The sequence below is a fragment of the Microplitis mediator genome, chromosome 7 (assembly GCF_029852145.1).
Source record: "Microplitis mediator isolate UGA2020A chromosome 7, iyMicMedi2.1, whole genome shotgun sequence".
Classification (NCBI taxonomy): domain Eukaryota; kingdom Metazoa; phylum Arthropoda; class Insecta; order Hymenoptera; family Braconidae; genus Microplitis; species Microplitis mediator.
Window position 1 is genome coordinate 4180591 of NC_079975.1, and position 12198 is coordinate 4192788.

The 12198-nt window shown below is 27.9% G+C and overlaps 2 protein-coding genes across 3 annotated transcripts; one reads left to right on the top strand and one right to left on the bottom strand.

The window, feature by feature from the left end:
- The first annotated feature begins 439 nt into the window (after window positions 1–439).
- Window positions 440–4974, top strand: LOC130672081 (DNA helicase MCM9-like). Its single transcript, XM_057476342.1, has 10 exons — window positions 440–632; window positions 924–1257; window positions 2194–2432; window positions 2500–2716; window positions 2823–2898; window positions 3498–3655; window positions 3729–4108; window positions 4174–4383; window positions 4480–4631; window positions 4829–4974. The coding sequence occupies exons 1-10, from the start codon at window positions 538–540 to the stop codon at window positions 4888–4890; spliced, it is 1923 nt and encodes a 640-aa protein (XP_057332325.1). The 5' UTR covers window positions 440–537; the 3' UTR covers window positions 4891–4974.
- Window positions 4975–6074: 1100 nt separating this feature from the next.
- On the bottom strand, window positions 6075–11949 carry LOC130672085 (secretory carrier-associated membrane protein 5A). 2 transcript variants are annotated; one of them, XM_057476347.1, is made up of 8 exons: window positions 11808–11941; window positions 11392–11706; window positions 10022–10294; window positions 9642–9705; window positions 9106–9231; window positions 8085–8343; window positions 7890–8016; window positions 6082–6522 (listed from the first exon to the last, which is right to left on the bottom strand). In XM_057476347.1, the coding sequence occupies exons 2-8, from the start codon at window positions 11446–11448 to the stop codon at window positions 6358–6360; spliced, it is 1071 nt and encodes a 356-aa protein (XP_057332330.1). In that variant the 5' UTR covers window positions 11449–11706; window positions 11808–11941; the 3' UTR covers window positions 6082–6357. The 2 variants fall into 2 exon arrangements, with proteins under 2 accessions (XP_057332331.1, XP_057332330.1); XM_057476348.1 differs by having other exon boundaries at window positions 6075–6522; window positions 9642–9702; window positions 11392–11949.
- Window positions 11950–12198: the final 249 nt, after the last annotated feature.

Consider the following 12198-nt stretch of genomic DNA (forward strand, 5'->3'; position numbering starts at 1 on the left):
ACACTGCACATTTTAATTAAACAACGACTATATAAGCAATAAATTTTATGGATAATTACGCGACGCCATTGCAATACTGAGTTTCAATTCAAACGTAAAAAAGGATCTGGACTGGACTACTACTGAAGTTGTCGATGATACTGACTGCCGCTATCGAACCGTCAGTTGATACCAAGTAATCGATTTGCGATTCTCGCACCCCCCACCCCTTTAGCAAAAATTTGAACGTCGAATGCAGCGACGCGCAGTAGCGGCAATTTGGCGCGAAATTCAATTATTTTATTAAAAATTATTAATAAAATCAATTATAAAAAAAAAAAATATTTCAAGAAATTGCACCTGTAGTTTTTAAAATTTTCTACCTGCATATTTTTAATTTTTTTTTCTTGTAATCGATTTGTCTACTAAGCTTGTTATACATATATATATGTATATACATTTAGTGTTGAGTGTAACAGCTGATGAAAAAAAGTAAACATTGCAACGTGACAAAATAAAATTGATGTATTGAATACTAATTAATGAAATAAAAATAAAATGTTAAAAGATTATCTTATAAAACATCATCATAATGATTTAAAAGAAATAATTAATTCACCTGATGTGTCTGCACACTATTCTATTTATGTTAAGTAAGTAAAAAATGATACTGAAGTTATCTGATGTCTAATAATTTTTGAATTTTTTTTTAAACAAGAAATTATAAAAAAACAAATATTTTAAAAAATTGCACCTACAGTATTTTAAATTTCCTACCCGCGCATATTTTTACTTTTTTTTTGCTGTAATTGATTAATTTAAAAAAAAAATCTGAAAACTTTAAATTGTCTGTTAACTTCAGGATCATATTTATCTCTTATATCAAATATTAATTTTATCATTAATTTTAATTATTTCCAATGAATATTTTTAAAAAACTCTAGTCTGGCTACATTGTATGTGGATGAGTTAGAGCTGGTGGAAAAAATAACTCGCCAGCCAACAAAATACTTGCCGCTGTGTGACCAGTCAGCTGTTGATGTCCAGAAATTAATTATTGACAATGACAATGATAATGATGATGATGGTAACAGAATACAAAGGGTCAAAAGTAAAGTCCACATAAGAATCACTGGGGCGCCATGGAAAATAAATGATGACACTGAGGGGCAACTTGTTTCTATCACCGGCATAACTGTCAGGATATCGCAGCCCACTATGCTGACAAAAGTTAAGCGATTTTTGTGCAAAAAGTGTGCGAACATCACTACTATAAAAGTAAGTTAATTTTCAGGTAGATTTGGAAGATTGACAGCTTACTCTTGTTCATGGATAAATTTATTTTGTTAGCAAGTGTTTGAATGACAATTATATGAAACAAAAGCTTGAAATTACTAGTGTTTTTTATGATGAATCGTAATATTTAATTACGAACTTATAATCATAAATAATTTAACTACATTTATAAATTTATCAATCATATGACCAGTATTCAATTCTAGTTATTAATGAATCAGTCAATTAATTAAATTAATAATTACTTTTAAATCTAAACAACAAAAATATTTTTACAAATATTCAACCTCAGTTATAAAATTAATAATTAATAATTATAAATCTTTTTTTAATGAATGGAAGTTGTTTGAAAAATATATTTGAAGTCTAATCATTTAATTAAAATTGATTACTTATTTTTAATTATCATTTGATCATTAATTTAAAATAATTTATACACAGCAAGAAATATTTTGCATTATGAAATAAAAAGAAAAATTTTCTTACCCCAATAAATTTTTTCCCGCCTCAAGAAAATTTTGTATTTTATTTTTAATGCAAAAAATTTCTTGGGGCAGATACAAATTTTTTGTGTGAAGAAATTCTTTTTTTTCTGTGTAATTATTAATTAAAAAAATAGTATATTACATACCTAGGCCAGTAAAATAAGAAAAGTCTCAGAGCACATGTAATTGTTGGCCGAGGCGAAGCCGAGGTTGACAAACATGTGGTCTGAGGCTTTCTTTTTTACTGGCCAAGGTGCGTATACTATTTTTCTGCTCGACGAAGCCGGAAAGTTGCGACTTCGTTCAGGGCAGCGGCCCGAAAGTTGCCACTTTCCGGCCGGAGGGCAGAAAAAATATTAGTAATCAATTAAGTCTTTTCTAGTCCATTTATTGTCCTCTGATTGATAATCTCTTCATTTGTTTTATTTTACAGTTAAATTGGGAAACCATGTCATACAATAATAATAACAGTACTGAGTGTGAATCATGTGACAGCAAAAGTTTGACACTTGTGAACAGTCCTGATCCAGAAGACGTCTATGATTACCAAGAAGTTAAGATACAAGAAAAATCTAAAACCGAAACCGGTAGTTCGTATTCCGTTGGTATGCAAGTTCTGTTGCTTGACGACTTAATCAACAAGTGTAAGCCTGGAGATGACGTTGAAATAAGGCATGTAATTATTAAATACAAACAGTAATTTAGTAACAGTAAATAATTATTTTATTTATTTTATCAGCGGCGTTATTACAAGAAGATGGTCGCCTCTCGAAGAGGGCAAAAGAGCCCAACACACAACCATTATGATCGCAAATAATGTCAGTGTGCTTCGTAAAGTGATTGATTCAGATTACAAACAGTCTGAGGTCAGAGAAATATTCGATAATTATTGGAAGATTTACGAAAATGATCCTCTGGTTGGTAGGAATAAAATATTGGCGTCTATTTGTCCTCAAGTAAGTTTTTTTAAACTTCATTTAATAATTTTTAAATTTCATTTAATAATTTTTAAATTTCATTTAATAATTTTTAAATAATAAATTTTAATTTTTTACTTAATAGCTTTACGGAATGTTTACTGTTAAACTTGCACTAGCGATCGTTTTAGCCGGTGGTGTCCCAAGATTAAATCAAACAGGTAATTAATTACTACAAAGTACAGTGAGCACTTCTAGTCAACTCCAATTGTTTAGAAAATATTTTCGTAATAATCAGGGTTTAAATTATTATTGCTAGTATATCTATAAGGGTGCTTCATTTCGGAGCCAGATTTTTTTTTTTCAAGTGCATGTGGAAAAAACCATAGTTCAACACAAAAAAAAAAATTTCGCGCGAGAAAAAAAATTCTATGTCGATTACAGACCTAGCTCATTCAAAAATTCGATTTTCCCATTTCAATAACATGGGAAAATTTTTTTTTTTAATGGCCTAGGTCTGTAATCAACATAGAATTTTTTTTCTCACGCGAAAATTTTTTTTTTTGTTTTGAACTATGGTTTTTTTCACATGCACTTGAAAAAAAAAAATCTGGCTCCGAAATGAAGCACCCTAATATCTATATATTATTAATGTATACTTGCAATATTAATTTAAACCCGGATAAAAATGAACCCGGTTTGAAAAACTGGTCCTGAATGACGAGCGACCTACGGTCACTACGTGACTGTCTGAGTATTTCTACCAAACTTATTATATATGATTATAATTTAATATTAATTAAACAATATAAATTTAAAGGTGTCAGAGTACGGGGTGAGCCACATTTATTGATGATCGGTGACCCTGGTACTGGTAAATCCCAGATATTACGTACAGCAGGGAAATTAGCAACTAGATCTGTAATAACAACAGGAATAGGAACTACTGCTGCTGGATTAACTGCTGCGGCTGTTAAAGTTTGTATTTATTTTATATATTTATTTAATCAACTATTGGGAAAAAAAATTATTTTATTAATTAAATATTTAGGACTCTGATGGATGGCATTTAGAAGCTGGCGCGCTGGTGCTGGCAGACAAAGGTGTCTGTTGTGTTGATGAATTTTCGACAATGAGTTCAAATGACCGGGCGTCAATGCACGAGGCAATGGAACAGCAGACAATATCAATAGCAAAAGGTGGTCTTGTCAGTACTCTTAACACTCGGTGTTCATTAGTCGCAGCGACTAATCCCATTGGTGGTAAAATAGTCCAAGATGAAGAGGTAAAGACACGAATTGGCGGGCCACTGCTCTCACGTTTCGATATAATACTTCATCTTCAAGACAATCATAATAAAGAATGGGATGAGTTGACTACCCGACATATTATTGACATCAGTTGTGAAGATGAAAAAGAACAAACTGAAAGGTTTTATTATTTGTTTATTTTACTGATAATTTTTTTTTAATTTTTCATGGGATTTTTTTGTGCAGAAATTTAAAAAACCCGATGGTTTTATTAAAGTCTGATAATTTATGGAAGAACGAGAGTTTGAGAGAATATTTTGCTTATGTACATTCATTTGATCCAGTTATTTCTAAGGATGCGGATAAAATATTGAGCTCTGTGTTTTTATATTTACGATCTAATACTGATAGACTTGAAGACAGGACTACTGTTAGACTCTTAGACAGTCTTATTAGGTATTATGATTATTATTATTATTGGATGTTAATTATTGATAAGTTTGATTTTTAAAAACGTTTGAGTAATTAATTAATTTTTTTCATTGATGACAGATTAGCAGAAGGCCATGCTAGATTAATGTACAAAAAAGTTGTTGATGTTCAGGACGCGATTGTTGCAGCGCAGCTTGTTGGCGTGGTGCCAATGAAAATGGATGCTGGCTGTCCGTTTCCTGAAGATCCTCAAACGGCATTTGAGGAAGAGGGTAAGCAACAAATTGAATTTTTTTTTTTTCTATTTCCTAGGTCTGATTGACAGGAGAAAATTGATAGGCAGGCTGGGATCAAACTTTTAACCGCTAAAATTTTTTAAATTAAATCGAACTTCAGTACTTCGAGTCTAAAAATATTTCCTTGAAAAATAGAATAATTAATTAATTTAAAATTTCTGTTTGTTTTTCAGCTGACGCAGTATTAAAATTATTAGACTCTGATTATTTGACTCCACCAAAAAGTGGCCTGTAAATTTAATTACTTGTAAGCTACTACTGTATTATTGTAAATTCGTTATTTATTTCATAGGTGTCCTTTTTTTATAACAAAATAAATAAAATAAAATAATGAAAATTAATTTTATTGATTAAAAATAAATATTTTATTGAAGAAAAAATAAAGTAATTAAAATTATTCGTCATGACAACTTATTCGATACTTAATTTAAACTCTTTATATTTAATATTTATTATTCAATAATTTTTTACATCTTTATTAATTAATCAATTAATCTTATTAAAATAGTATTGATTTTTTTTTATATCAATAATTATTATTGATTTGATCATTTATTATTGACAGGATTTAATCAAACAAACTTGATTTTTTTTTAAACAAAGCCGTTCATAAAATACCTTCGCACTTATGGGCCAGGAGGGGGTGTCAACTGTGACAGGGGGGTCAGGGGGTCTAAGGAAACGTGACGTTCCCAGCTCATCAAACAAATTTGCAGATTCTTCTCTCATTTTTAAAAAATTATTTTTTTGTTACGATAGAAAATTATGCGTTTCATATTTGTAAATATATAAATATTTGTATGTATATATTTTCGTCATAATGGGGGACAAGTCTATCATTTGATAACGAAGGGGAGGGGGAGGCGGTCGAAAAGGTAAAATTTTATGATAATAAAGTTAGCAGACATTTGAAATTAAAAAAAGTTTTTCTTAACAGACAAATAATAAAAAAAAAAATATTTCTAAAAAAATGCACATGTCGGAAATTTCATAAACTATACGTGCAATTTTTCAAAAAATTTTTTTTAATATTTATTTTTTTGTTAAAAAAAATCCAAAAATTTTTAAATGTCTGCTAACTTTATTGTCATTAAAATTTTGCGTGACGTTTTTTATGAACGGCCACAAACATAAAACTTTTTTATAAATTATATTTTTTTTTTTTTTTATTTAAATTCAAATTCTAAAAAACCGCTAAGCAGTTGGGTATTTAATTTAATGATAAATTTACAAAATATATTAAAGAAATTCGAGTGAAAAAAAATTTTTCCATTTTTAATGAAAATAAAAAATAAAAATAAAAAAAATGTAAATAAATCACTTGGTCAATAAATGATAGATATGATTATCAACAATTGTCTTATTAAATATTTACTTCAACCATTTTATTTATAGCAATAAATAAATGAATTTTTAATAGATGACATTATTTTTATAAGATTAAATAATTAAATATAATAATCTTAAGTCTGATTATTATTATTATTTGAATACGCTCAAGTACACTATTGTTCTCTTAAAAAATAATAATAAACAATTAAAAAGAATATATATTTTTATTTAAACATTCAAAAAGATAACTATTTAAAGTATTTAAATTTTTCTTGCTTGTAAAAGGCAGGATGTTAAAGTTTGAATTTATATATATATTAATTAAAGTATGCAATGTTTAGTTTAAATTAAATTTATATTTTTATTTATCTCAGTAACGCGGCTGTGTTGTATTAGCTTGCATCTGTGCACGGACAGCACTTGCAGCAACATTACCAGCGGCTGTTTGTACATGTTCGTTTCTTAAGAATGTTGTTGTGAATTCTTGCTGTGCTTTGGACATGCTTGCACCAGACGAACGATAAATACGATGGATCTGTAATTTATTTAATAAAAATATAAATAAGCTGAGTGGATTGGAATTTTTTTATTTGGTGGCAAGAGAGCTTCGCGTTCGAGGTGTGCAAAAAAAGTTATTAAATAATCAAATGTTCTATCAAGAAAATCCACGTGGGATTACAGAAGAGCCCATAGGAATCTAGATAGAAAAGTATGGATTTATGTAGAAATCCATAGAAATTAATATAGGGGTGTATGGATTTATATAGAATCCATGTAGAAAACCATAGGTACCTGGATTCCCAATTCCAATGTAGGAACTTTACATAGGAAACTGAGTACCTGGATTTCCATACAGGAAGTTGAATATATGGATTTCTTTGTAGGAAATTTATATGAAAATTTGGGTTTCTAGATAAGTTATTTCTATAGAATCGGGGTATCTGGATTTCTATGTCTATCGTCTATTCCCATATAAAAAAAATTTTTGTTGGTAATGAATTTAGATCTGGATTTCATGAGGAAACTCAGATCGCGACACAAATATGACTTTCATCATGAGTTTGCTCCAACTTTTCGTCTAGTAAATCCGTATCAATTCTAAAATTAATTTATTACATCTTTGGATTGGACTTGGGATAACTTCGATAGAAACTTGACTGAATTTTTACTGTATTAAACCTTTTGTAAAATTTATCGATTCAGAAATTACCAATAAATTTATTCTATCAAGTACTTGATTTACATAAATCAGTTTCGATTGTAAAATTAATTTAGTGAATGAACTTCTGATCACGTGGATAAAAATTTGACTGAGTCATAATTTTAGTTGTTGATACAAATTTATTGTGAAAGTCATACTTGTGTTACAATCTGAGTTTCATGATGAAATTTAGATCTAAATTCATTGTGAATAAAATTTTTTTACACGGGTTGATACGCGCATATGAATAAAAGAGTGACCGGTCAGTAATAATATCCATTAAAAAAATTATCCATTTATGCAGAAAATCAATGACATGGATATTTTTACTCTGGATCTTTTTAAACTGGATATTCTGCCCTAGAACTCTATAAATTACCCTGATAGCCACATTGACGACAAGTTGACATAAATTTACTGCCGCAACCTGACATCAAAATGATTACAAAAGTTTTACATACAAGTTAAATGACGTCAACTTGCGGTCAATTTAATAGTAACTTTTGGTGGCGAATTTCTCTGTCAAACTTCTTCAGATTGCGGCAGTAAATTTATGCAGAGCTGCAGTAAAACTTGAGCTCATGTACTCAAAAGTTTAACAGCCTAAAGTTGATGCAAACTTGGCAGCAGATTGGACACTTGTACTGAGCAAATCTGGCTATCTGGGTGTTTAATATCTTAATAAAATATTTTTTTATTACCTTTGTTAGCATCAAAAGATCGCCAGCAGCCGCAATACCATAAGCGAAAGCAATCATTAATATAAGTATTCCAACAAATGTACCTTTACCAGTACCATCAAATGATTCTATCGCTTTTATTAAGCCACTAAAAAAATAATAACAATAATTATTATCTTATAAATATATAATAAATTTAATTAATAGTAAAATTACCAAGTGCCGGCTCCGGGGATTCCAATACCTTGTACACTAGTAACAACAAGTTGAAAGAAAAATACGAAAAAAAATGCCATAAAATTAATAGAACTATCACTTTTGAATGCTTTGTAGGCTGGTCTGAACCAACAGACAAATGAGAATGGTGTAAATAGTATTAGATAAAGTATACCAAGACAAAATGTTTGGAATTCTTTGTAACAAAGCATTAATGCGAAACCACCAATTACATTTAATGTTAATACAAGTCCATGAACTGTAATAAAAGTAAATAAATATTTAATTTAAGTACAAGTTTCAGTAAAAAAATAATAATAATTAGGGGTGTGAGAATAATTCGAATTATTTGTAAATTATCCTATGAACGAATTAAAATTTTAATGATCCTGAAGTTAACAGACAGTTGACAATTTTCGTATTTTTTTTCCAACTAATCAATTACGAAAAAATAAAAAATAAAAATATGCAGCTGTAGAAAATTTTAAATACTACAAGTGCAATTTTTTCAAATATTTTTTTTTTTATAATTTATCGTTTAAAAATAAATCACAAAATTATTAGACTTCGGCTAACTTCAGTATCAGAAATTTTAATGATTTTTCTAATAATTAAAATTTTTGATGGAAGTAAACAGAGCACAGACATGATTCTACGAAATAATTATTTATAATTACTTTAAAAATCAAGCTCTCTATTGAATAAAACTTAAATATTTGAAAGCTGATCAGAATTTTTTCGATTTGAATCGAGTGATTTTAAAACACTGATTCAGAAATCTCATTTGGAATGATTCAGTCCATGCTAAAGTGTATATCTATATATAGTAAATTTTGCCAACTTTGAATTGTTTCGGATCGTGTTTGAATTATTTCAAATTAGGTTTCTCAATCAGGGAAGTTACAAATAATTCAAAAACTCGGATAATTCTTAAATTTACGAATAATTCGAAAAGTTTAAATTTATTTGACTCTAACCCGATTCGCACGTCCCTAATAATGATAATAATAGTAGTACATACACATCCAAAGATAATATAATTGTCTAACAACTCTCTGAAAGTCTGTATGAATATCAACATCAATATCTTGATAGAAACATGGTTGGAAACAACATTTATCTGGTAATGGCGGCCAGTTATTTCGCCCTGCATTAAATAATGAATAAAATTTCAGTAGTTGTCAATATTTTACTTTAAAATCGTGTCCAGATCATAATAAAATGGTAAAATCATAGGGAGGTGGACAATAATTCGAAATTATAATTTAATTTTGACCATAAATTGGATGTTTCGTCCCTTTATTGGAACTTGTTCAGCAACTTGATCATATAAATTCTATCGTCTACTAGATGTTTTTGAGACATACGTCATTTTGTTTAATGATATAAAAATAATTAGCATTTTTGATATTTAAATTACAATAAATAAATAACAATGCAATGAAATAAAGATAAACTCCAATTCATGTGGCACTCAATGCATATACTCTCAACTAGTGTGCAATGATTTTACCATTTTATTAAGTTATCAATATTATTAAATAAAAATAATCTTACGATAATAAGCTGGATTTCTTAGTTCTTCTTCTCTTCTAGCTTTCCATTCTTCTTCAGCTCTCTGCTATAATAAAAAAAAAATTAATTACTATTTTATAAATAATTAAATAACTGATTCCTGATAAATTATTCAAGTTTTTACTGTGGATTAAATTTAATTATTTAATTCCTTAACTTAAAATAATAAGTTGCGTATAATTTTATAAAAATACATATTTAGATAAAAAATAACTTCGTTAAACAGTAAACAATTTATACGCGTTCAATAGACAAAGATAAAATTTTATCAATGAAAAGAATGAAATAAAAAAAAACATGATAAATAAAAAAAATAAATGTTATTGTTAATAAGAAGTAAATATATGAGTACATAAACTCACTTCAGCACTAGGTGATAAAGTTCCAAGTGTTGGTGTCACAGTTTGTTGTGGAGTACGTGTGTAATTTGGTGGTGGGATTTCCTGACTCGGTTGCAAAGTTGCGGGTTGCTGCGTCGCACCGACACCGCCATAAATCGGGGGGTTTGAGGCACCACGTACTTGCTGTGTTTGATTATTATTATTTTGTCCAGTAACTGGGTCTGCAAAGGGATTATAGTCCTCGATACCACGCGATGTTGGCGCTGTGTTTGCTGCTCTTCTTACAGCCGGATCCTGCAATTATAAAAATAAAATAAATTTCACTCTAATCATCTAGTCATTACTAAATAATTTTATCTTTTTCACGGACTATACTCCGAAAGGGCAAAATTACCTTTGATTAAATTTTGTAACTAAGACATTAAAAATATTTGACTTTTTTTTTACGAAGGCTTGTGGATATGCTCTAGTATTAAAAATAAAATAATAATAAGTAGCAATTAAATATAATCTCATTTCATATTGCTCCTTAATTGACGTTCAATTTAAGACGTCAATACTCAGCACTAAGTATGCAGTAGTAATTTTTTTTTATTTATTACAAAAAAATTTTTTATGATGAAGTTAACAGACATTTTTTTTCAAAAAATCTATTATGAAAAAAAGCAAACTAAAAATATGCACATGTAGAAAATTTAAAAAACTACAAGTGCAATTTTTTGATATTTTTTTTTTGTAATTTATCAATTTAAAAAAAATCAAAAAATTATTAGACGTCGACTAACTTCAGTATTATATTTTTTACAATCCCGAAGCTAGCAAACAATTAAAAATTTTTGGGTTTTTTTAAATTAAATTTGAAGAAAAAAAAAAAAAAAAAAAATATGCACATGTAGAAAATTAAAAAAACTAAAAGTATAATTTTTGATAATTTTTTTTTTGTAATTTATCGATTTAAAAAAAATCAAAAAATTATAAGACGTCAACTAACTTCAGTATCATATTTTTTCTACTTAACAAATAATTAAAGAAAATTTTTTTGGCAATGAATAAAAACTAAATAAAAATACTTGCCAATAGTAATTACAAAACAATAAATTTACATACATATATATACATATATACATATATATAAATGAAAAAGATCTGAAAAATTATTACATATATTATGTTATCATTCAATACCATATGATTAAATTTTACGTGGAAGTGAATCATCGATTGATATATATATATATATATACATGTATAAACTTTTTTTTCAAGTATAAAATGAAATTGTCATAAAAAAATAAACGGCTCAAATAAATTTAAAAAACAAATTCGAATTATGACTAATTAATAAATTTAGTCTTAAATTAAATAAATATATGAGTAATTAAAATACTTACAGCAAAAGGATCATTAATAGTTGGTTCACCGAAAGGATTTTCATCGAAACCAGACATTTTATATTTATTTTAATTAATTACTCCAATAAGTTATTAATTAACTTTAAATAAATAAATAACTTAAAATTTTAAATATATTTTTGAATTATTATTATTATATAAATTTCACAATAGACCCATTGCTTCGTTAATCGGGTTTTTTTTAATACGGAGTGATAAATAAAATATATATATATATATATTTATATAAAGAGAATGTAGTAGTTTTAACGACTGTTACTGTGTATTAAATAAAACGTCTCGGCAGCAGAATGTCTAGACAACCGGTAAAATCAAACGAAATAAAAAATTATATTGTTATTTGTTTTAAATTTTTTTAGTAGTAACAAATTATTATTATTTATATTTACACTCACGAGGGGGTAGGTTACTAATGAGTTGTGTTATGAGTTTTTTAAAAATATTTAGTTACTAATTTTATTATTTTTTGATTTTATTGGTGAGTTTGACATAAACTTTTGGAAATGTCAGTGTGGAGTTGTATTGACAGACGAGGTTTTTATTTTTTTCGATATCGTGACGTCGACTTTGGGTTTTCAATCGACAGTTTAGGAATTTAGGTTTCGTAGTGATGGTAAATGTGGAATTTATGTTATCGATTGTTTTGTTTTCGCGGCAATTTGAATTTGCAGGGCGGGTCCATTATAGATTTCAAAATAAAAACGCATTTGAATTTCATTAGCTTTTGCCGCTCAAAAAATTTTTTGTTACTGAAAGTTTTATTTTATTTTTTTTCAAGTGCTCGGG